Source organism: Lampris incognitus, chromosome 18 (assembly GCF_029633865.1).
Source record: "Lampris incognitus isolate fLamInc1 chromosome 18, fLamInc1.hap2, whole genome shotgun sequence".
Classification (NCBI taxonomy): domain Eukaryota; kingdom Metazoa; phylum Chordata; class Actinopteri; order Lampriformes; family Lampridae; genus Lampris; species Lampris incognitus.
This window is the reverse complement of record NC_079228.1, coordinates 41168793-41194436: the sequence shown is the minus strand read 5'-3', so window position 1 is coordinate 41194436 and position 25644 is coordinate 41168793. Positions and strand designations below refer to the sequence as shown.

General features: G+C 45.9%; 1 protein-coding gene across 3 annotated transcripts in view; it reads left to right on the top strand.

Moving 5' to 3' along the window:
• Positions 1–24467, top strand: part of rxrba (retinoid x receptor, beta a) — a 30361-nt gene extending 5894 nt beyond the window's left edge. For 2 of the 3 annotated variants that reach the window (XM_056297856.1, XM_056297857.1), the window contains exons 4-13: positions 89–242; positions 739–918; positions 3859–3882; positions 6192–6352; positions 6894–7023; positions 7797–7929; positions 10440–10481; positions 14244–14335; positions 16388–16493; positions 16717–24467. In XM_056297856.1, coding sequence (XP_056153831.1) covers positions 89–242; positions 739–918; positions 3859–3882; positions 6192–6352; positions 6894–7023; positions 7797–7929; positions 10440–10481; positions 14244–14335; positions 16388–16493; positions 16717–16864 — 1170 coding nt within the window. In that variant the 3' untranslated portion in view covers positions 16865–24467. The remainder of the gene's footprint in view (positions 1–88; positions 243–738; positions 919–3858; positions 3883–6191; positions 6353–6893; positions 7024–7796; positions 7930–10439; positions 10482–14243; positions 14336–16387; positions 16494–16716) is intronic. The other variant, XM_056297858.1, reaches the window with a different exon arrangement.
• The last annotated feature ends 1177 nt before the right edge of the window (positions 24468–25644 follow it).

Here is a 25644-nt window from a genome sequence, read left to right as displayed (position 1 = left end):
TCACAAATTAATTCCTTTTTTTTTTTTTGAATTCAGTAACTCAGCTTGGATTTGTCTTCTGTCCACCCTTCCCCCATCTCTCCCTCAGATCAATTCGACAGTGTCCATGTCGGGGCTCCATGCGGTGAGCAGCTCAGACGACGTGAAGCCCCCGTTTGGCCTGAAGCAGCTGTCGTCCCACAACGCTGGGCCGATGCTCTCCCAGAAACGCCTCTGCTCGATCTGTGGTGACAGATCCTCTGGTGAGGAACAGGCTTGTCACAGCCGTCAACATCCCCGGTGGCATATGGGTTCAAACAGTGTTTATCAGTCTAGTCTCTCTCGTAGCGCCCCCTTCCCATCCACCCCTGTATGTCTGCGTTATGTTTATCTGTTGTCTTGTTTCACCCCGTTTATTGTAAAGCCACTTTGAGTGATAGAAAACCGCTATATAAGTTTAATCTTATTATTATTATTATTATTATAGTCCTGGAGTACCATGGTGACCCCAGTCACGACTATGGGGGCCATGATCACTTTTTGCACTGTGAGCATTCATCAACACCATCTGCCAGGAAACAAACCAGCATGCTTCAGCTTGTATGTCTCACACATGTAGAAGCCATCTTTAATTTGTCTGCCTTAGTGACACTGAAGTTACACTTAAAAACCTTTAAACAGGCTGTTAATGCCTCCCCTTTCTCCCTTTCTTTCATCATTACCCTCCACCTCGCCTTCCTTTCCTCCTTCCCTGTCCAGGTAAGCACTACGGCGTGTACAGCTGCGAGGGCTGTAAGGGTTTTTTCAAGCGGACAGTCCGCAAGGACCTGAGCTACACGTGCCGCGACAACAAGGACTGCCTGGTGGACAAGAGACAGAGGAACCGCTGTCAGTACTGTCGTTACCAGAAGTGCCTGGCCATGGGCATGAAGAGAGAAGGTGAGCGGCTGCTGGGTGAAGGGCAAAAACCAGAAGGCATAGCACACCAACATTTAAAATATGGTTCAAATAGGATTTTAAGGAGTCCCTCTTTTTTTGCCATTCTGCATGTCATCTTGCGACCCCCAAAATCAGTTCATAGCCCATGGGGAGTCCCAACCCCCAGGTTTAGGACCACCGAATTCAATCTTTGGTTTTACTGATGTGTCACTTTTTATAAAGAATCAATCCATAATTTTCTCTTCTAAGAGACCGTCCATCTTTTATTCTTTCTGTGGTCCATGAAAAAAAAGGTTGATTGGTAACTGCCTCCCTGATTAAAGCAGTTTGAAATTTGAACTCACGTTCACGCTGACACAGATCACTGCTGCAAAGATGTTTTAACAAATTATGTCTTCAGTTAGCTGTCTAAATGCAGTAAAACTGTTCAACCCAGGCACCAGCTGGAAGTCGTTACGCTTGTCTGTGTTTTCTTTGTTCATTCCAGCCATAATAAACGATGTTTTAATTGTATTTTCCATGGAATTGTTCATCTTGTAGAAAGTTAAAAGGGAAATTGAAGTTGGTGGTGCAGGTTTAGGACCCTCCGTTTCATACTTGTTTGCTCTCAGACTTCATCAAATTGCAGTTTACAGCACTTGAGAATATTCAGAAATGTCATGTCTGGTCTTTATTGAGCGGAGTCTAATTGATAACAGAAAAGGAAAGTTATTTTGAGTTCTAGTGAATTTAATCCCACAGTGTGTTGGGAATGAAGAGTGATGTGATAGTTACAGACGCTGTGCTCCGACTGTAAAGAATCTATTAAGGTTCCAGTTCAAACAATGAATTTTACCAGTTGACATGACACCCATCCATGTTTCCCGTAATACTTCCTCTAATATTCTGGAGTATCCATCTAAGGTTTTACTTTAAGCATTTAACTTTTTACTAGAACCCTAATTAAATGGGAAAAAAGATAAATTCTGTTGCCTAATGATCCAGGCTGATGGCTATGTTATTGTTTCAGTCAAGAGGGGGGTCTGAGGCATCCTGGGAGCGTGGCGGTCTATTTAATTGCCTGCCAACATGGAGATCGCTAGTTTGAATCCCCATGTTACCTCTGGCTTGGTTGGGCGTCCCTACAGACACAATTGGGCGTGTCTGCGAGTGGAAAGCTGGATGTGGGTGTGTCCTGATCGCTGCAGTAGCACCTCCTTTGGTTGGTCCGGGCGCCTGCTCGGGGGGGAGGGGGAACTGGTGGGAATAGCGTGATCCTCCCATGCGCTACATCTCCCTGGTGAAACTCCTCACTGTCAGGTGAAAAGAAGCGGCTGGCGACTCCACATGTATGGGAGGAGGCATGTGGTAGTCTGCAGCCCTCCCTGGATCGGCAGAGGGGGTGGAGCAGAGACCGGGATGGCTCGGAAGAGTGGGGTAACTGGCTGGGTACAATTGGGGAGAAAAAGGGGTAAAAAAAATCCACAAAAAATAAGAGGGGGTCCAACAAAGAGACCCCCATAGGTCGATGAATGATTATGGTTCCTCACCATTACAAAGCCCAAAAGAAACCAGGCTAAACAGCTTCTTAAACTGGGGTTCGCTGGCGTCTTCGTCAGTGCCCTCATGAAATGAATACTGTTATATTTAAATGAGAAATACTAAATGTCTTGTTTGCTGCTATCAGACTTTTGATTGACAAAAACCTCAATATAATTTATTCTTTTCAGTCTCATGACAAGAGACTAGTTCTCATGTTATTCTCTAGGCTGATCAAATTTAAGAACCCTGGTGTTTGGGTACGACCAGACCTGAGACAAGGAGTATTTGCATATACTTGTTTATTTAATTGTTTTGCTGTTCGAACTAACAAGCTCAGAGTACCTCACGTGGGGATTGAATAATACAGTAGGTGCCAGGAGGTAGGCAAGACTCAAAAGACAATCAGATCTGCTTTGATTGACAGCCAGAGTAGGAAATGAGCTTTTCAGACACCGTCCACTGTCTTAACAAAAAGTAACAAAAGTTACTTTTATAACAGTCAAACGACCCAGCCACAACCAATATCTATCTGACCATTGGCTGGTGTCTCCCATCTTTTATCACAACAAGGATGGCGCTATTCCGACACTCCAGATTTTGTTAATCCCACCTTTTTGGTGTGTTAGTGTGATTAAAACAAGCAACAAGAGTTGTTTGCAAACACGTCCTGGTCCAGGTCTGGGTTTTGCAACTAATGTCCTTGACTCTGCTTCTCATGAACGACCTCAAACTTGATGATCATAGTTCCATTTTAAGTCCATTTAAGATGGTCTTGCTTGCTAAGAGGCTTTGGGAGAGACCCTGTGAGCCTTATCAGCGTCGGTAAGGTGCAAGTTCACTGCACGCCGTGCCCCGCTCACACCTTCACACTGTCGCCATAGCTGATCATTTAAAACTCAGCATGTGCACTTCGACACGTTGGGAAACCTGGCTCAGACGTGTGCTTGTTACTGGGACTGTCATGACCGCTGCAGCTGTGGTGTCAAAGGTCAGCACAGCACCGTTACTGCTGAGGGGGATTAGGGGCAGCTGCTCACCCCAAGGTTGCTACTTTCTGGCTAATCCGCAAAGCTGGAGCTTGTTGTAAATCATAAGCCTAACCTTTACATTGACCTTACCCTGAAGCTAAATATAGACCCCGTGCCTAACTTTTAAAGTAGCACGACGTGAACAACGACTTAGTCTTCCCCCCAGTGCCCCACCAGGGAAATGTTGACATTTCTGATGAAGGAGTTTAAGGGGAAGAGCTTTAGTTATGTTGGTAGGGGGGTAGAGAGACCGAGTGAGAAGTGATAGTGAGAGAGAGAGTCTCCGAGAGAGGGGGGTGGGCGAGCCTTGTAAACACTAACCCCCTTTCCCCCTCTCTCCCTCTTTTTGTTTCCTCTCGTTCTCTCTCCCCCCCTCTCCCTCCTTCTGTAGTGGTCCAAGATGAGCGGCAGAGATGTAAGGAGAAGAGGGAGGGAGGGGTTTGTGTGTGTGTGAGAGAGAGAGAGAGAGAGAGAGAGAGAGAGAGAGAGAGAGAGAGAGAGAGAGAGAGAGAGAGAGAGAGAGAGAGAGAGAGAGAGAGAGAGAGAGAGAGAGAGAGAGAGAGAGAGAGAGAGAGAGAGAGAGAGAGAGAGAGAGAGAGAGAGAGAGAGAGAGAGAGAGAGAGAGAGAGAGAGAGAGAGAGAGAGAAGTGGAGAGATGTTGCACCTCATATCCATGAGAAGAAGCTAGCTTTAAATATCGTGTTCATAGAACCTAGCCAACGCTCAGAGATGGACCATAACTAGCCCTGACCCCCAAGTGTTTTGTTTTTGTTGTTTTGTCACTTTTATGCATCTGGGACATTTTGGCCCTTTCAAACCATCCAGCTTTGCAGTTACAGATTTAAGACACATTGCCATCTGAATGCTGCCAGTGTTACACAACATTAACCAGCGCTATGGAGGATTGAGTCCCTTGTCTAAGAGTGGGCGCCTTGACGGTAGCAGTTAAGATGGGTGATGGAGGTTGTTTCCTCCTGGCAACCACCTCCTCCTGTGTGTCAGGATTGCATTGGAGTGTCCAGGTAGCGTAGTTTGAATCCCTGTGTTACCTCCAGTTTGGTCAGGTGTCCCTACAGACACAATTGGCCGTTCTGCGGGTGGGAAGCCGGATGAGGGTATGTGTCCTGGTCGCTGCACTAGCGCCTCCTCTGGTCAGTCGGGAATAGCGTGATCCTCCCACACGCTACATCCCCCTGGTGAAACTCCTCACTGTCAGGTGAAAAGAAGCGGCTGGTGACTCCACATGTATGGGAGGAGGCATGTGGTAGTCTGCAGCCCTCCCCGGATCAGCAGAGAGGGTGGAGCAGTGAGCGTGACGGCTTAGCGTAATTGGCCGAGTACAACTGGGGAGGAAAAAAAAGGGATTGCCTTGACCCATGGAGCAGGTGAGCCCCTCAGCTTGACATCACTAGTGTCCAGTACACACCAGTGACACAGAGAGCACTTGAAGTTATTCTACAAGACTGAAGACTTCATGCGCTCACTGTTGCTGCAGCTAGCTGTATGGCCGACCCCGTCAGGAAGTGACGGATATGTGAGACAGGCAGGCAAAAATGGGTTGAATACCTCCACCCAACACAGGAAAGCGTAGAATGACCAACTTGGGCAAGCTCATTTAAAAGGCAAACAATGTTTTTAAATAGCGTGGGCTAGAATCTTCTCATATGACCAGCTGCATATCATGCTGCAGCATAACGCGGCCGAGGTCCAAAGGGGAATTCCACAAAAACTGAAGTGTGCTGTTGCACTGCAAAGGCAGACCAAAAAAAAAACCTTTTGGGAGCAAAAGTAATGTAATTCTTCTTACAACAGCTAACGGCACCGCATGAAACAGTCACTCGTAGTGTGGACTGTCTGTAGTTCTACCTGATACCTCATGATTTAACGTTTGTGTAACAGCAGAAAAATGATGACTTTGAGTGTCCATATCTAACAACTACTAGGTAAAACTTGAAATGTCTGCAACAGCAGACATCCTTTTCTGTTTTACAGAATTGCCGACTGTCACTGGAATTCCTCTTTGGACATTTCACTTCAGGGCAGCAGCTCATGAAAAAAATCAGATAGTGTTGCTGTATCACGTGGTCCATTTCTGTGTGATAGTCTGAATGAAAGAAGATATGAATGACCAGTGGTGTGGAAGGCTTCGAGCTAACCATGAAACGTACATATGTGTGTGTTTGTGTGTGTGTGTGTGTGTATGTGTGTGTGTGTGTCGCTCTCTCTTTCGCTCTCTCTCTTTCTGTTGTTTTTCCTCTGTTTTCTGTTTTTCCATCACTGTACCTATTGCTACACCCCCTCTGGCCATCCCTCCCTCTCCACATTTTTTTATTTCAACCTCCATTGACCTCTTCCATCCACTCCGACCGTAACCTCATCCCTCACTCACTCCTGCTTCCTTCTTCCCGATCATTCCATCCTATCCTCTCATTCTTCTCTTTTCCTGCTTTCCATTGTTCCCTGCTTTCCATTCCTATCCCCTTCCTTCTCCCTTTCTTCTTCATCTCTCCATTAATTCGCTCCTTCTTTTTCCTCTTCTGCTGCCTCCTTTCTTTTGCCACATTTGCCTCCTCTACTTTGCTCCTCCCTCTCTCCATCACTGTTCTCCTCTGGCCCCCAAACACATTCCTCTCCCCATTATCCTTCCTCCATTTCTCTACTCTTTCCTCCTCTCTCTCCCTCCCCCCTCCCTCCCTCCTTGCACCTCCCTCCTGTTCCCTGCAGCTGTACAGGAGGAGCGTCAGAGGAACAAAGAGCGGGATGGGGAGGTGGAGTCGACTAGCGCGGTGAATGAGGAGATGCCAGTGGAGAAGATCCTGGAGGCGGAGATGGCCGTGGAGCAGAAGACTGAGCTCCATGCCGACGGGACCTCCGGTGGCAGCTCTGTGAGTGGGGTGTCGCAGACCAGATGGTCCCCAACCGTGTACTGTACAAACAACCGGCTGAGTTTATTGATCAATTCCTCCATCTCTGGTTGACATTTTAGCGAAATACTGAAATCAGCTGATGTGCTGATTGGTTGTAATGAAAAGCTGGACACACAGGGCCATCGGTTCACACATAGTTGGAGGCCACCGGTGTAGAGTGTAGATTTTATACATGAGTGATTGTTAGTTCTTGCTTTTTATGCTGCGTAGAAAGACGGCTACCATTCTTTAATTCCTGACCTACATATTGGATAAAATATTGAGACGATCCTGAGAGCAGGATAAGTGGTTTGGATAATGGATGGATTATTCATAGGTACATAGATAATCCTCCATAAATACTGCTAAACCTCTTTTTTTATATATATAAATACTTTCTGTTCATGCCATTTAGTCTCTGTTGAACATCCCAGGAAAGTAAATTCCTAGTGGGTGCAAACTTACTGGTTTCTGTAAAATTTGGATTTGCACTCAAATCATTCTTCTCTTCTTCCTCCAGCCCAACGATCCAGTCACCAACATCTGTCAGGCAGCTGACAAGCAGCTCTTCACCCTTGTGGAGTGGGCAAAGAGGATTCCTCACTTCTCCGAACTGGCTCTCGATGACCAGGTCATCCTGTTACGTGCTGGTACGCCCTTAGACTGGCTCAGAGAAGGCCTCACACGGAGTGAAAGTGAATTTCCACTCTGAACTAAATTGTTGGTGGTTGGTCAGCTTTGATGGGTTTTTTCACATTAGAAGCACTAATTGGGCCACCAGTTATCCATTTTCATGTTAACTAGTTGATCTCTGTGTTCACTATAGATAGAAAGACTGTTACAGCACCAGCCAGGCCATGATTTAATTGTAAGCAACGCAAGGACAGTCAACCCAACAGCTTTCTACTGTTTCCTACTGAATCTCAGGATATAGTTCTGTTCCAGATTAACCTTGGCTTAAGCTGACCTCTCAGTTACGCTGACACAGATTGGCACAGGGCAATATCTGAGAGACATGAAGAGATGAACTCTGGGTTTTTATTCAGTATAAAATAATTGAAATGGTACCTGTGACCAGTGGAATGAAATGGACCTTCAGTGCCCGGAAAAGCTGCAAAAAATGTGTGTATTCACTGAGGGTTTTTTTTTTTCTTCCATGTTTTCAGTCACAAGCAGGTCATTGCTTGGTGATGGGCTCAGCTTGGAGAGCTAGTAGTCCCTGAAGAATTTATAAATAACTTTCTCAGCTTTACATGTCCTCAGATTGAGCTCCAGCCTGTTACATCAGTGACAGTGAGTCTAGATGAATTACCGTGGGGGAAAATTGAACCTTCAAACATAAGGGTACTGAGGTATCTGACCAAAATGCCACAGGACCTTTGCTAAAAAATAAGTAGGAACCCTCTGTTCTCTGTTTTGATAGGCTGGAACGAACTCCTGATTGCCTCATTCTCCCATCGCTCCATCTCGGTCAAGGACGGGATTCTGCTGGCCACCGGTCTTCATGTTCACAGGAACAGTGCGCACAGTGCCGGTGTGGGAGCTATCTTTGACAGGTAATACACACAAACGCACAAATTAACACCCTTAAACCTCTTGTACACAACACTATTTTCCCTTAAAGTTTGCGAGGTGGGGTGAGTCACCCAGCCACTCACCTAATAGAATTTAGCTGGTATTTGCTTCATCGGAGAGAATTAGTGTCACATGGTCTGGCTGTAGTATCGGAGACCTTTGTCACTATCAAGGGGAAAAAAATCTCAAATTTTTTTTACATGGACAGGGTTCTTTCTAACGTGTGGAGATTCGGTACCAGAATGGAAAGAAGATTACTGCAGTTTCCACGTCTTTAAAGTTTTGAAAGTAGTCAAAATAGTTTAGAAATGCAAGCATGCACAAACACCGCTGCAGTTACCACGTATCACCATATGTGTCAGTTAAACAAAAGGGACAATCTGTAGAGTTGTAATTGTAAGCTGTGAGACAGCAGAGACAGGGGTTAGACACAGTTACAGATCACTGTGAATATGGTATTCCTAATATGGTGTGAGTGTAGAATGGTATTTTTAGGTATAATGTAAACATAATAGTGTTTTATGAGGTTTATAGACTGACCTGAACAAGAAACAAAATGGTGTCCTTTACCTGCTCTCTTCATCCCCACATGCTAGCAAATGACTTGTCTCATTGTCACCAGTAGGACACACAAAATTGTTTTCTTCTCTGTTTATTTATGCTCCTCTTTGTGCACACTCTAATCGTTGGACCTCCATTTGGATTTAGCTGGTCAAGTGATTGGGCTAGATTTCAAGAAGTTGAACGTCACTGTGTCCTTATGTCTGATTGGCTGCGGCTGTGTTCTGGGTGGGCTCTGATTGGCTGTAACAGACTGTAACTGCTTTAGAGCTGCCTGTAGGGTGACAGCGCATGCTGGGGCGGCTGGCTGGTCACTAATGCTTACTTGTTGACACACGCCCGTAGAGAGAGACACACACACACACACACTCATTGAAGTGTCACAACGGTCCACAATATGTTATAATATGCACACATAAAGTTCGTATGACTGAAACACAAACACAGGGTGGCACAAAAGTTATCCTCAGTAAAATTGCGTAAGTGGGAAAAAAAAATCACAAATTACGATGACGTTTCCACAAACCCTGGCTGCATCACAAGGTGTCATATCACTGACAATTACACAGTAATTACATTGTTATTAACTGATAATTTGACCACAAGCTGATCAGGTGGAAAACTTGGCTCCCTGCACACGGCTTCCTGAATCTCTGCTTTTCCTCAGAGCGCTGCGGTCACCTCGCAGCAGGCCTTTCTCGTGTTGGCAGCAGTGTATATTTAAAGCAATGGAATCAAACTGTTCCCAGAAAATGTATTTCAGAATTAAAATAATTCATTCTTATTTATTAATTCTTATATCTTGACAATTGCTTTCCTGGAAATATGGAAGAAATGCATGATGATGAGTCTGAGAGCTTGAGATCTTTTTTAAAAAAATTTTTTTTTAATGATTTTAGCTCACTTTGTCTCACTTGCAATTTCCATCCAAGAAAATCTGATTTACCGTCACATTTTCTTGCATCTTAGTTCTAGTCCAGTTTAATCTATTATTAACATTTTGCATAACAGCCTTTCTATGATCATAAAAGCTTTTTGTTTATTTTTTCTAATTGATGAAAGTCTTCATATTGATTTTATTTATTTTGTTATTTGTAAGGGACCATGTGCAGTGTTAATCATAAATGTTACCATTTGATGTGCTGTACCAGAGTTAGCTTACAGCTCATTTTCCTTGACCGTCCCTTCGGCAGGTCACAATTAAAACATAACAACACAATAACCAATATGCATTATTTGCTTATGCTTCTCTGCTATTTGTGAAATTGCCTTAAACTTTTTAACATAAACCTTTTCCCTATTGACTTTCATATACTTGTCTTATGATACTCACCTATGGCTCAGATGTCACTGGTAATGTTTGACCTTAAAGGAAGTATGCTCTGTAACTCTTGGAAGAGAACAGTTTGAATAATATTATTACTTAGTAAAGAGCAAAGCTGTTCGCTCACATCAATTAACCCATCTCATTTCACCATGAACAAATGGGTTCAGATAGGTTTGTTTTCTAAAGACTTGTTCGTCTCTCAGACCTAGCTCTTACTGTGTTCCTAAAATAACACCACAGTAGAAATAAATCCAACATCCTTTACACCCAGTTTTCATTTAACTCTGGTTAGTGGTCCCCAAAGAGAGCCACGGTCCTTTTTGCACAGAGCCTACATAGAACGATAGCTGTGGTATCTGGGCATTTCTGTGGGCCCTGATATGAATGCCCTGTGTAATGGCAATTCACTCAGTTTATTCCAGATTTTATTGCTGCTCTGCCAGTTCATGTACTATGAATGACTTCATTTACAGTCCTTTTTGGATTTTTCTTTTTTGAGCCTTTCAGCTGTACCGATAAGACAGACCACCATGTGAGGCCAAGTGCAATAACAATGTGACTGTGTAATGCCATTGTAATAACACATTGTGATTGAACACACAGGGAGAGTGCGCACAATGCAGAGGTTGGGGCCATATTTGACAGGTAATGATGCCACTACACAAACACACACCCCACCTCTTCATCAACATCAATACAAAAAAACCCAACCAAAAAGAGTATGTGGTTTTGCCGTGGCATTGACGTTGTCTGGAATATGGCTGCAGTTTAATATGTGTCCTGTAGAGGGCTCTCTCTTTTCAGCGGTCCCCTCGGTGTAGTCTGCAGTACCAGGGTTCACCATTTAGCCTTCTCTAGATGTTGCTGGGCCAATACAAAAGATGCATCACTGTCATGAGCCGCTCACATCGTAATCCCAATAACATATACACACTCATTTAGTGTTTCTCTCCTGAAACCCCGCGGGGTGTCTGTGTAGCTGCCCTTCCTCGACACAGCATTTAAAACCCCGCCGGGTGTCTGTGTAGCTGCCCTTCCTCGACACAGCATTTAAAACCCCGCCGGGTGTCTGTGTAGCTGCCCTTCCTCGACACAGCATTTAAAACCCCGCCGGGTGTCTGTGTAGCTGCCCTTCCTCGACACAGCATTTAAAACCCCGCTGGGTGTCTGTGTAGCTGCCCTTCCTTGACACAGCATTTAAAACCCCTCCAGGTGTCTGTGTAGCTGCCCTTCCTCTACACAGCATTTAAAACCCTGCTGGGTATCTGTGTAGCTGCCTTTCCTCAACACAGCATTTAAAACCCTGCTGGGTGTCTGTGTAGCTGCCCTTCCTCGACACAGCATTTAAAACCCTGCTGGGTATCTGTGTAGCTGCCCTTCCTCGACACAGCATTTAAAACCCCTCCAGGTATCTGTGTCGCTGCCCTTCCTCTACACAGCATTTAAAACCCTGCTGGGTATCTGTGTAGCTGCCCTTCCTCTACACAGCATTTAAAACCCTGCTGGGTATCTGTGTAGCTGCCCTTCCTCGACACAGCATTTAAAACCCCTCCAGGTGTCTGTGTAGCTGCCCTTCCTCTACACAGCATTTAAAACCCTGCTGGGTATCTGTGTAGCTGCCCTTCCTCTACACAGCATTTAAAACCCTGCTGGGTATCTGTGTAGCTGCCCTTCCTCAACACAGCATTTAAAACCCTGCTGGGTATCTGTGTAGCTGCCCTTCCTCTACACAGCATTTAAAACCCCGCCGGGTGTCTGTGTAGCTGCCCTTCCTCGACACAGCATTTAAAACCCCTCCAAGTGTCTGTGTAGCTGCCCTTCCTCGACACAGCATTTAAAACCCCTCCAGGTGTCTGTGTTCCTGCCCTTCCTCAACACAGCATTAAAAACCCCGCTGGGTGTCTGTGTTGCTGCCCTTCCTCTACACAGTATTTAAAACCCTGCCGGGTGTCTGTGTAGCTGCCCTTCTTCGACACAGCATTTACCGTGGATCACATCACATCTTCTGCACCGGGAAACTGATGTTAGCCAGATGCTGCCTTGTATGTTCTCTTGTTGGAGATGTTGTTGTGTTTGTTTTGTTTTTTTGTGGGCGTTAAGCTGAAAAATTAACTTTTACCTGCGAGGACATGTAAGATGTTTAAAGGACGAGTAAATCTGGTGAATTATTTGTCTTTGCTTTAGTGTAGAGGGTTTAGTTTCTGATGGCTTGCATGGTGCTCATGGTTCACTGGCTGTTTTTATGAGGCAGGATGATGCAAGTCTACTGGAAATGTGGATTGAAGGGAACTGGTTTTTTCTTGAGGACCAGAGGGACTGCTAGCTGAATTTACTCTTTTGGCCAGGGGTGCTGGAGAGAAAGAAGGAAATTAGACACCGGGGCAGAAAATAAAAAATTTTAAAGTTACTTTCCCATCTGCCAAAGGTGGGGGTTAAATACAAACCCTGTCTCAAATAACATCTTCCAACTGCTGGCAGTTAAACTTTCAAAGTGGTCGTGAGATTCATTCAGAGTCAGCCACCATTTCACTCATGGAGACTGCCAGTCTGTCCAGCTGGACAGTATATCGGCTTGGTGGTATGAGACTAGATGTGATGTGGGATATAACATAAGAGTTGTCATCCCCGGTCCTATAGACTGCACTGCAGTAAAGTGAGACAACTTTCTTAACTTATTTGGCTGTTTTAGTGAAATGAACAGTGACTCTCTACCTGCTTGGTGGTCATGTCCACATTACCAATGATCATTTCTAAACAATTTCCATCCATCCATTATCTTAACCGCTTATCCAGCTCTCAGGGTCGCAGGGATGCTGGAGCCTATCCCAGCAGTCATTGGGCGGCAGGCAGGCGGGGAGACACACTGGCAGACCACCAGGCCATCACAGGGCCGACACACACACACACACACACACACACACACACACACACACACACCCATTCATTCCTAGGGACAATTTAGCACAGCCGATTCACCTGACCTACATGTCTTTGGACTGTGGGAGGAAACCGGAGCCCCCGGAGGAAACCCACGTAGACATGGAAAGAACATGCAAACTCCACACAGAGGACGACCCGGGATGACCCACCAAGGTTGGACTACCCCAGGGCTTGAACCCAGGACCTTCTTGCTGTGAGGCGACCGCGCTAACCACTGCGCCACCGTGCCGCCCTTCTAAACATTTTATTGTGTCTAAATATCGGACAAAAGTGGCAATAGTCATCCCCAGAATATAGTCACATTATGGATATTGAGGTATTCAGTCAAAATATATTGTGATGTTTGATTTTGTCAAGGTCCTGAGTTCGAACCCCAGGGTAGTCCAACCTTGGGGGTGGTCCTTGGTCATCCTCTGTGTGGAGTTTGCATGTTCTCCCCGTGTGTGCGTGGGTTTCCTCTGGGTGCTCCGGTTTCCTCCCATAGTCCAAAGACATGTAGGTCAGGTGAATCTGCCGTACTAAATTGTCCCTAGGTGTGTGTGTGTGTGTGTGTGTGTGTGTGTGGGCTGTGTTGGACTGGCAGCCTGCTCAGGGTGTCTCCCCGCCTGCAAACCAATGACTGCTGGGATAGGCTCCAGCATCCTGTGACCCCCAACTTGCATAAGCGGCTTGGATAAAGGATGGATGGATGGACGATTCTGTCAATACCGCCTGGTCCCACCACGCTGTTTTCAGCTGTAGACTTGCCGGGGCCATGCTGCTGTGTTGGCGCTTATACCTTTTGTTTGTCGAGCGATAAGGTAGAAATCATCAAATCAGAAGGTAAAAAAATCTGAATGTTGGTTCACCAATGAAGAAGAGACCAGAACAGAAGCCTTGTGTTTCAGAACCGGTTAATGTTTTTCACCTGCCGCTTGTTGTGGCTGGTAAATGTTAAAAAATTATCATCTTACCAGTCAGGTAGAAGTCTGGAGAAGAAAAGGATTTCTTAAGAGCCACTGTGTCAGATAAAGACTGACTCACCCACCGCAGCCAGAATTCCCCTGCTGGGCGCCGGTGTTCATGTTGATAGTGTGTTTGTAGAGTTACTAAACTTGACTTCATCTCTGTCAGATACACCAGACCCAAGCTGTATGGATGTGAAGTTAAATCTGGTTATTTATCAACCAAAAGATGCATTTATTGAACCTGCTCCCTCTCTTTTTCCTTACTTCTCTGTCTGTCTCTGTCTCTCTCTCGCTCTCACTGTCTCTCTCTGTCTCTCTCTCTGTCTCGGTGTCTCTCTCTCGCTCTCTCTCTACCTTTTCCACCTTGGGCTGCTTCTGACTCCCCTCCTGTACATCATCTCTCTCTGTCTGTCTCTCTCTCGTTTCCTCTCTTCCAAACGCTGCGCTTTGGCTCTCTTCCTCCTCCTCCTCCTCCTCCTCCTCTTCATCTCCCTCTTCCTCCTCTTCTTCCTCCTCGCAGGGTTCTGACAGAGCTGGTCAGCAAGATGAGAGACATGCAGATGGACAAGACAGAGCTGGGTTGCCTGAGAGCCATCATCCTATTCAACCCAGGTAAACACACACACACACACACATGTACATATAGATTAAGCATGTCTGTGTAGGTGTGTCTTGATTTTTCTCAGTTAGTGTAAGAGTCCAATAAAACGGAGAAAGGCTTCTTTCCGTCGCTTGTCATACCGTACAGAGTGACAGTTTTATGTCGTCCGTGTGCCACCCTCTAACGGGCTTCGCTATTGTTTGCCCTTCGCGGCTCCAGCTCGGCACCTGAGACAGATCTTTTCCCTCAACACCCAGTCAAGTGGTAGGAGCCACACAGCGCCCCACCACCGATAAAACTCCCACGTATCCGCAGCTCGTCTCCCTTTTCCACTCAGCCACCTTGAGTATGGATCTGCAATTTTTTATTTTTATTTTGTTCTGATTTCAGTTGGACTTCAAAAAAACAAACGGCCATACGTACGAGCTCACCTGTCCTGTTTCGTCAGCAGTTTTCTCACGTCTGCACTCATTCTCTCACTCCACGCTGCTTTGCTGTTGCGTCACATCTCGATGGTGCAGCTGAACAACACACCTGTTAGATGATTGGCTGTTTGTTTGTCCCTCGTAGCTCCCTTCATTATCAAGGGATGTGATGGGCTGTTTGTGAGTCCGGGAGGGAGCACGCATATTTGTTGTGTGCTTCCATGGCGTTTTGCATTTAATGCATTTCAGTGAAACTGTCGGAACAGTTTTCTTACTGCTATTGATGAAGTGTCTATGGCCGGTACATATCGCTGTCGTTCTGTTGCCCAGGCCTACTTGGTGTACATGGATTCTTTTTACAGTTGCTCTAAGGTCTGTATAATTACTGGCGAATTACTGGTGTCTTTTCACCTGCACACTTTCAAAGAGCCGAGAACTCAGGCTCAGGAAATATGGAACAAAAACTTGGGCTCCTCAGCATCTTTCCACTGATGAAGACAGTCAGGTAGTTGTTTCTACTACTACTACTACTACTACTACTACTACTACTACTACTACTACTATTACGTTTGGCTGCTCCCGTTAGGGGTCGCCACAGCAGATCATCCGTTTCCATCTCTTCCTGTCCTCTGCATCTTTGGCCTTCCTCTTTTTTTTTCTTTTTAATTGGAATTTTTCCTCCTTTTTCTCCCCAATTGTACTTTGCCAAGTACCCTTCTCTTCCGAGCCATCCCGGTCTCTGCTCCACCCCCTCTGCTTATCCGGGGAGGGCTGCAGACTACCACTTGCTTCCTTCAATACATGTGGAGTCACCAGCCGCTTCTTTTCACCTGACAGTGAGGACTTTCACCGGGAGGCGTAGCACATGGGAGGATCACGCTATTCCCCCCAGTCCCCCCCCGAACAGACACCCCAACCGACCAGAGGAGGCGCTAGTGCAGCGACCAGGACACATACCCACGTCCAGCTTCTGACCCGCAGACACAGCCAGTTGTGTCTGTAGGGACGCCTGACCAAGCCGGAGGAAACACGGGGATTCGAACAGGCGATCTCCGTGTTGGTAGGCAACAGAATAGACTGCTACGCTCCTCCTTTCCTCTTGCCTGGCAGCTCCATATTCAGCATCCTTCTCCCAGTATACCCAGCATCTGTCCTCCACATGAAGACAGTCAGATAGCTGTTTCTAAAGTCATAATAATGCCTGACCAGTTTGTTATCCTGTTATTACTGTGCATGTAAATGTACTCAGAGAGCCAACGCTCCTACCACTCCTGATTAGTCTATAGAAAATGACAACTGGTGGGCTTCATACCTAACACCAGGTAAGGAACTGCTGTAGACTAGAGGTTAGAGGGGCAGGATCAGGACACCAAGGTCAGTGGTTCGAATTCACTTTCCTACATCTCCCCTCGACAGCTGTTGTCAGGCAGTGTCTGACAAAAGCTCATTCATTTTGTTGAATTATGAAAGAAGTGTGGAATTACGTGATGGAAAATGAGTTGAAGCCTTTTGCAGAGCAGATGTTTATGTCCGCCCAATGACTGCTGGGATAGGCTTCAGCATCCCCGCGACCCCGAGTAGGGTAAGTGGTTTGGATGATGGATGGATGGATGCTTATTTCTTTGGCGTGTTTTCCAGATGCCAAGGGCCTGTCCAGCCCCAGTGAGGTGGAGCTTCTTCGGGAGAGGGTGTACGCCTCACTGGAGGCCTACTGCAAACAAAGATACCCCGACCAGCAGGGCAGGTACGCCAGTGTACACGCGCACAAACACACACATGTACACACACAGACACACACACACTCTTACATGTAAGGAGACAAACATAAAAACACAAAAGTCGGTCGACATACACATCCACACTTTTTTATTAAAGTGTGTGTTTTAGCCCAACACACTCAGTGCTGTGTGAAAATGTTATCCCAACAATCTGGGGATAAACGAGCTCTTCCTATCCCCCTGTCCCAGGTTTGCTAAGCTCCTGCTCCGGCTCCCAGCCCTGCGCTCCATTGGTCTAAAGTGCCTGGAGCACCTGTTCTTCTTCAAGCTGATTGGTGACACACCTATTGACACCTTCCTGATGGAGATGCTGGAGGCGCCCCACCAGCTCACCTAGAGGAGAGTGGCACAGTCTGGTCCAGTCGGGATCCGATGCACACCAGGATTTCCAACACGTCGAGCCCGTGTTGGCTCCTATACCAGGGCCTCACCTTCTGCAGGGCCTGCTGGTTCTGATGTCCCAGCTCTCACACTTATACACACAAACACAAATATAAACACACTCACACTCACGTATATTGCTTATCTTTTAAGCCCCTCATATACGCAAGTTATTTGCACACAGATGTTATTTCTCTCACAGAAACACACACAAGCACACACTCAATACAGCTGAGCTCATGATCCAGCTCTTGAAAGACCATACGCTGTCTGATGAAAACACACACACACACACACTTGCTTTACCAATACTCGAGTTTTCCACCACAGGGGTTAAAAATCGTGGAAATATTTTCCCCTTTTAATCACACAAAATACAGTAAATGTCTTAAGTTTATTTCAAGTTAGCTTTTAGCTTCCACACTTTCATCTCAGAGTGTTGTTGTTTGTTTGTTTTTGGTTTTTTTTGCTTCTGCGATATCTACAAGAACTCCCCTGTGTGTGTTACTTGGGGTTTTTGGGGTCACGCCGCTTGCTTCATGTCTGTTGTAGTGTAGAAGTCACCGGTTAGCCAGTTAGCTGTTCGTGTTTGGTTTTAGTTCACAATCAGGTGTCTGGCATTTCAGTCAACCGTTTCAGCTGTCGGGACAACGTTCTGATTGGTTAAGAGCTGTCCGATGAAGGACATGAAGACACACCCTCTCGATGAGTTCACCCAGTTCCATAAACGTTCGAATATTTTACGCTTTTTTTTTATATTCATGCTGAAACTTGTTTTGAGTTTCTTTTTTGAAGTACTGTACTCATGAAATGAGAGCTTTTTTCCCAAGGCATTGAAAACCAGGAAATGCGGGTGCGGAGTGCTCTGCTCCTCCCGCCTCACCCTGACGCACACAGTGGGCTTTGTAAGAAAAGAGGATTGACTTGAATTGTATTGTGTTTTTTTTTTCAATGTATTTTGTCAATTGGCCGGCGCAAGTGCGAAATGGCTGAGGTTCTGCACAGCTAGGGGCTCACAGGAAGTTCAGCTTCATGCCAGACAAAATAGTATTTGTTCCTTTTAAATTCATCCCCCCACGCCTATCATTGCCGGTGGTCATGTATGCACTTTGTGAGTTGTTATTGTGTAAATTTCCCCATTGGTTAGAGAAATGACCCTCTCTGAGACAGCTAGGGTGACCTTTAAGGTACTGCGTGTAGGGTTTTCTGATTAATGTGTGTCACTGTTAGACTTAGGGCAAGAGGTCATTCTGGTGCTTGTAAAAGGTTGGGCTCTTGCAGACAATAACCAGGGTGGGCAGTCACCACTGTCTGTCATAAGGTCCTGGACCAGGCTTGCTGTGTTGTCCCTGGGATTTACCTTACCTGTTACCTTGCTGTTACCTGAGCCCCCTCAGACTGACAGATTAGAATTTAATTTTACTGACCCCATATTGCCAAACCCTGAAAAGCAAAACCTAAGGTGAGATGGAAACAGCAGTCTGCTGAGGCAGTAGATGGTCTCCGACGCTGACAAACACTATCATCTGGGTAGAAACACAGCGTTTTGAGGCTGTGCTTAATGAAAGAAACTGAACTGGCTGCTATATGGTTGAGTGTGGCTGGTGAAATTTGGTGTGTATTGGAAGTATTAGTCAACTTTCACCAGAATTTGGTGATTATTTAGATTGAGGCCATTTCCCCACTACCAACTCCATGGCTGTGAGAAGCCACTCTTCAGAAGTGCCCTCGAGAAATATGCTGGCTCCATGCCGGTTCCAGGGGCACTGCTCAGAACCATTTGAGCTTAACCTCTGACCTCTCTGCATAGTTAAGAGGGCTGGGTTAAAGGAAGACTTAATAGATGAGTAGAGCATCACAAACGTCTGTTCCAGTGGCCTAATCTTTTCCTAGAGGGGAATAGCATCTGCACCAACTAAAATGAGTACGAAAAACAATGCCAACCAGGGCTGCAAAACGAATCCTTTACAAGTGTATGTTGTGATTTCTGTCTCGGTAATTTAGACTTGTCAAATAATAGCATCTCTGCAATATTGGAACCTTGAACTATAGTCTTTACTGTAGTTAAAAGTAGTGGAGATGCTGATATGTTGCCAAAAATCTCATGAAATAATTTTGTTCCTAAAAATCTTCAAGCCTAATAAGCTTGATTAATATCCTGATGGCAGACTCTAGAAAAATAATTTGGATTATAGTCTTTAACTATATTTGTGCAACCCTCCTGCCAGTGGCCACCCACAGTAAAGGTTATGGCTTCAAAGTGTCCTCCTGACCGATTGCACATCGTCAGCCTTTACGCCGCTCATTAGCAGTGGATCATTGTTAAAACCCTACAAAGCACCTGTTGTTCCCTGTGGAGCTATGGAGTGGATTGCTGAAAATTAGTGGAAATCCTACACGTACTACCTGCTCCCAGCAGTACACTTACTTGGTGTTTGTTGGCTCAGTGTCAAAAACTGAGCGAATGCATTTTGGAGCAACGTAAATAACACAACAACAACACTTTTTCAGGGGTCATGCAGAAAGACATGGCAGGTGTTGTGCTTAGTGATGGTGTGACACGGTCGCACTCTATGCAGCCGATGGTAGAATTTGCCTGTCCACAAATTCATATATAGCAGCAAACTTATGCAATGGCATCAGGTAGTACGCGAGTACCTCTATGTGCACAATATGTGGAGGAGAAGAAAAAATATAGATCTATTTTTGGTTGTTTCAATGAGTTTGAAAGCCCCATTTAGTTTTGTCAAGTCAAAAATTGGATTTGTGTCTTGCATGGTAGTGGCATCATGGAATAGTCATCGAGCCCGGGGGCCAGATCACACCTTCGTCTTCTCTTTCGGGCCACTTTCTACCAATACTTCCTGTCCGTCGTGAGTATGTGATTGGGAGGATACAGCGATGACAGCCAGTTGTTTACTGTGCTAGGACAGCGTACACAGTGAAACTAGTCAGATGCAGCTACAACACGACGTGGACATTTGAAGGAGCTGTGTGTAATTTCTACCTCCGTCATTCAGTGATGTGAGTAACAACTACAAATTCAAATAGAAAAGCAAGAGATGCACAGCTCGTTTGCCAAAATATACAATTTTCAGGCCTCTTCAGTAGACGCAGCAGTGATGGCAGTATAGTTTGCTGAGGACTGCGAGTACACGAGCAGAGTCCTTTTGGGGTCATGGGGCAGGCAGGAGGTCGCAGGGCTTCAAATAGCCTTAAAAAGCTGGCCTGGATCCTGTGTTGTTGAATGTGAAAATCTGGGGTGTGTGTGGGGTTTGATGTGGTGGATTAAGTCCTGTTAGGGGGGTGAGTTAACTGTGTTCAATCACGACCCCTCAGCAGTCCCTACTGATATATAGTGGCCATCATTTTTTGGCAGTGAAGTATTTGGGGATGTATATCTAGGGTTTTGTATTAGTCACCCCTTTTAATGGGAACTAGAGACATTGAACTTTTTGAAGTATCGTTCTAGTGGACAGAGGTAGGACTGTCCTCTGCCAGGTGCTACATTACTACTGTGGTCTTTTAGCTAAAGACTTGCACATTTTCAACCAATGCAAACACACAGCCGAAAGTATGCAAGTACATGGACACATCACACTTCTGTCTTTTCATTTATTGAACCTGAGGTACTTTTTTCTTTGATTTTTTTTTTCTTTAACCCTCAAATGTAATTGTAGGCAGTAGTGATGGTAATTCATACTAGCTGCCAGCCCAACACTTGCACGTTTTGGTCATGACTGGTTGGTTTGTTGACCTGCACTAAATGCAGCAGCATTTTGCAAGCCAGGCACTTTTCCATTCTGAAAATGCAGTTTGGCTGCAGAAACAAAGTGGGAAAAGTGTAGTTGAAGTTAATTTTGGAATTCACCAGCAGCTATGGCTGGTGGGTTGGGAGGTCTGGCTCTCTGTCTTGCAGGCAGGGCCTGTATTTTTCTCCCAGAGGATCGGTCGTTGGCCTTCCCCTCATGTGATGGGGACTCGGAGGCCGGTAGGATACCTGTGTAACAGGTGGCCCTTACTCACAGCCCGTGGCGTGTTACCAAGAGTTGCCCCCCATGTGTTTGCATGCAGGTAGGTTTGTCTAGAAGTGAAGGCGGCTCCAGAAGTTAGCCCGGCATCATTTTTGTTTGTCACCGCCGAATCAAGGGCCTGATGATGAACAGTCACCACACAGAAATATTGAGCTGGTGCTAACCGTAGGCATGCTGCTGCAGAAAATAGGGTGCCACTAGCTTTGATGGCGACATTCACCCGCAGCCGCCACCGTTATTGGCACATGGACAAATAGCACTGTGACGCAACCAAATCTGGACACAGGTTCTGCTTTGGTGCTGAAGGATTGGAAAGCATGTGCACAAGGGACGGCTCCAATTCCTGCTGTTTCTTCTTTCTTTTGTCATTGAAGCATTTGGAACAGAATTCAGTTTACTTCTAGAAGAAATTCAAGGCTGTGGGAAGAAAACCACGCGTGCAACTCACAAAGGATGATCCAACAGTTTTATTGCCCCCCCCCCCTTGTGAATAATTGTGTCATGTGTAATGTCTGGCTATTTTCGTTTGTTTCCTTGTTAGTTTTGGGGGTTCTGGAGAGAATTTACTTCTTCTTTAGACCTTCCTCTGTGAAATGTGAAAGCCTGCCGCCACCCAGTCGTGTTCATCACCAGGGATGGGCGCGAGTACGTCACTCGTTGAGTTTGCAGTGGGTTATGAAGCGGTCACTCCAGCGCTGGCCAAGCTAAACGTTCACCCACATCAAGTGTTTTTTCCAGACGCCCAGCTTTCCACAGCTCACCGATGACAATGAACTCGTGATGCATTTAACACGACATGTCCTGCTGGGGGGAGTCGTTGTGGGTCAGCGGGGCAGGACGGGGTTAACAGTTGCGTGGTTTGGTTCACAACATAAAGGCATCACTTTAGCCCACTTGTGCATCCGTATTTACTCCTAAGCAGTCAGTTTTGTAGCGTGTCATTCATTATTCTGCAGCATAAGTCGTCAGGATTCCCATCCCGGCTCATTAAATATGATGTATTTTTTGCTGTGCTGTTTCTTAATCCTTGCTAATTCACTTTGCTTTAAAATGGAGTTATTTAGAGTAAAACATAGTGGAGAAAAACAAAGGCTTTACACGTTCTCTATGCTAGGCTAAAACTAGGCTACGCTAACGTTAGCGGTTGCAGGCAAGTAGCAGTGGGGGGTTGGGGTTCTTAGTGTTCTAGGTTTCTAACGTGTTCGTGGTTGGTCATCATTGTTTGGTTGTGCTCATTTGCAGCTCTGTGTAGGTAGTGTCTTCAGCGACGCCTGGTGTGTCTCCGGCCGGCCTCGCAGGCTCGGCCGCGCCGCACCGCGCTCCAGTAAGAGGTTTGTCCGGCAAAACAGGAGCAGGATGTACAGACGCATGGAGGCCAGGCAGGTTTATAACCTGATGCTTTATCGTCATAACCCAGCCGCCTCCTCCTCCTCCTCCTCCTTTTCCTCTCCTCGGCCTTCCCCGTCTCCCATTTGTACACTGTTTTGCTGTGAAATTGTACCTGTTAGTCGCCCATGTTGTCTGACAGGTGCTGTGTAAACCGATGGTTCTCAGACCATCTGGAACGTTTGTGAGACTTTACATGGGGAGGGGGTTGGGGGGAGCTGTAAGGCGGGGATCTGGTGCAAGCGTGTCCCCTCTTCGCCTAATCTTACTTGATAGCAGAGCGGCGAAGATCTCGGTCGCCGCGGGGGGCAGACGGGCGGGTCGGTGCCATGCCGCCCAAAGGTGTGCGTGGTTGTGACCGTGTACGCTCGAGGCAGACGCATGCTGTGACCTTCTTCAGGCTGCGCGGCAGTGTCGCGTCGCCATCTTTGTTACTCTGTTGAACTCGTTCGCTTTCATGTAGGTAAAACCATTTGAAAGAGAACGCTGCGACTGATATTCTGATCGTCGTTTGTGGATTCGTGAACGAGCCCCTCTGGTTACTGAGCCTGCTTCACCATCACAGAGGCTCATGGCTCACTTTACACCACCACCACCACCATCATCATCATCATCTTATTTTGATCACTGCCAAACTGGTGAGGATGTGACTGTTGTTAGGGCGGGGCTGCTTCATAGTAAGTAAACTTTATTATAAAGCGCCTTTCAAAGCAAGAGTTACGAGGTGCTGTACAATGAAACCATGAAAGAAAATGGACACGAAATAGAAAGTCAGAAACTGAGAAAGAGAAAATTACGATATAAAGACATTAAAACTGCACGAAAGGCAAACGCAGTACAAACCAAGTGCTCACGAAACAAGTGAATTTTGAACAGCGTGAAACTCCACTGACTGCGTTTTGTTTTTTTTCTTTAGTCGCTCAGTTGTCAAGTATGTTTGTATTGTGCTGTGTACTAAGAGCGTGTACTAACACTGGCCTGTGTAGTGCATACTAAATAGGGGCCCTAATAGGAATTGAATCACAGCTCATGTGGAGGGGGTGGACTGGTCATCGGAGAGGGAGAGAGGTGGACCAGTGAGGGGCCCTTCCCAGGTGCTCAGGCTGTGCATTGGTGCTTTTTTTTCTGGGCCCCTGGCCCCGAGGTTGAGATTTATTTTTCAAGAGACTGGGCAATTAAATGAATTGCAAATAAGGAGTGGATTGGATTGGGCTAGTCCAGCCTTTGGTCTGTTGTTTTGGGATCACAGTTTGGGACAGGACCCCCCTATCCCCATCCCCACTACAAACTGGTGTCTTCACTTTTTTAGAATTAAGTGTGGCGGCAGTTGGACACCACCAGCCAAAAATACAAGTAACTAGAGCGTCTCCCTTCAGGATCAGAGATGGATTGTGGGGCTTTTCTTAAGCGGACACCATGTTAGACCTGTAACGCAGAGGCCCCCAAACTCTGCAGGTGCGGCTCAGCGGCCAGGCCTCTCAGCAGTGTCTGATTCTGTGGAGTGAACTTGATGGGGCCTGGTGGAGCCCGCCCCTCGCTCTTCAGGCAGGGTGCTGTGGGACAGATGAAGGTTGGAGGAGCTGTTGCGGGCTGGTCGGCGGGGTGGGGATGGGACGGGGTTGCGGGCGGTGCTGTGGGTGTTGTGGGACAGAGAGCAGGGCAGGGACTTCACGGGACTTTGGATCAGGTGTTATCTTGTCATTCAAGAAGAAGAAAAAAAAAACAGGAAAAACTATTTTCAGTAGATGTAGAAATATCCTTCGTTTACTCGTCACCTTAACACAAAGATTCACACACTGCTTCTTTGTCTTGTGTTTCCTCCGTTTCCTCTCCTCCCACCGTTCTGTACGTCTTTATTACCGAGTATTAAACTAATGCAACAACTGTTATATATCAAAGCGGGATCTTCCCTGTCACCCTTTTATTTTATTCTTCTTTTTTCCTTTCTTTCCTCTCTCGTGTCTGTTCTTCGTCCTGTTTGTATCCTACTACTCCAGCACACACACGCGGAGCTGAATGGCTTACTCTGTGCGCTTCGGGGAAAGAAGAGAAAAAAAAATATGAATGATGATTTTTCTCTGTCATTAATTCTAAATCTTGTTTCTGTTTGTTGTATTATGTCTGAGTAAAGGTTTTAATACTGTAAAATGTCTTCACTCCTTATTCAAATATTCCCTGTCGACACACCGCAGCAGAGCAGCGGCACCACTATAGAACGACACACGACGTAGTCGTGTTGTTTGACAGATGGAGGTCAGTCGTCACATACCAATTGTTTTAAGACGTGAATGACAAAAGTGAACATTTTCACATCAGCCATACCCCTAACGGTACATTCTGTGCGGTAACACTTTAGTATGGGGAACATAGTCACCATTAATTAGGTGCTTATTAGCATGCAAATCAGCAACATATTGGCTCTTAATTGGTCATTATTACGTACTCATTAATGCCTTATTCTGCATGGCCTTATTATACAACCAGTAAGCCATTAACTATGAGTTTTCCCTCTATGACCTCAGAAGTATTGCTTATTAGTAGTACCATCTCAATATGCTTTGCTTAGTATGGCCTTTATAAGGTGGTAGTACCACAAGAAGAGGTGTTCTCCCTTACTAACACTTAATGAATATGCTCTGTTCTTACATAACAACACACAACACTACAAGTGTTCATAGTGTTAAATTACTCTAAATTAAGTTTTTGTTACTTAGAATATGTTCCCCATACTAAAGTGACATCATCATCATTACTAATTCACTAGTAATTAAGTTTTTGTTACTTAGAATATGTTCCCCATACTAAAGTGACATCATCATCATTACTAATTCACTAGTAATTAAGTTTTTGTTACTTAGAATATGTTCCCCATACTAAAGTGACATCTTGATCATTACTAATTCACTAGTAATTAAGTTTTTTTATGTTCCCCATACTGAAGTGTTACCCTCTGTACCTACCACAGAGCAGGGCCTAGTGGCGAGATGATCATATTCACCTATTTTATTTTATACTTTTCATTAAAAGCAAATTCAGCCAAATACAGAAAAGCTTAACTCAGACAGGAAAGAGGAGTCATTAGAACGGAAGCTGGTCAACATCTGAACGTTGCCTGTACGTGGAACCCTCCGCCACGCCCCCCCCCCGCCCTCGTCATGAGTGGTACGTCCCTCAGTCCAGCAGGACCCCAGGGCCCCCAGTGGCCGCTGGCGACGCACTACAAATCCGCAACCACTAGAGGGCGCGCTGAGCTCGGGTCCTTCACGTCAAGGGTTCAACCAACCCGGGCGCCCTGCTCCGCGGGAGGTCAAGCCGC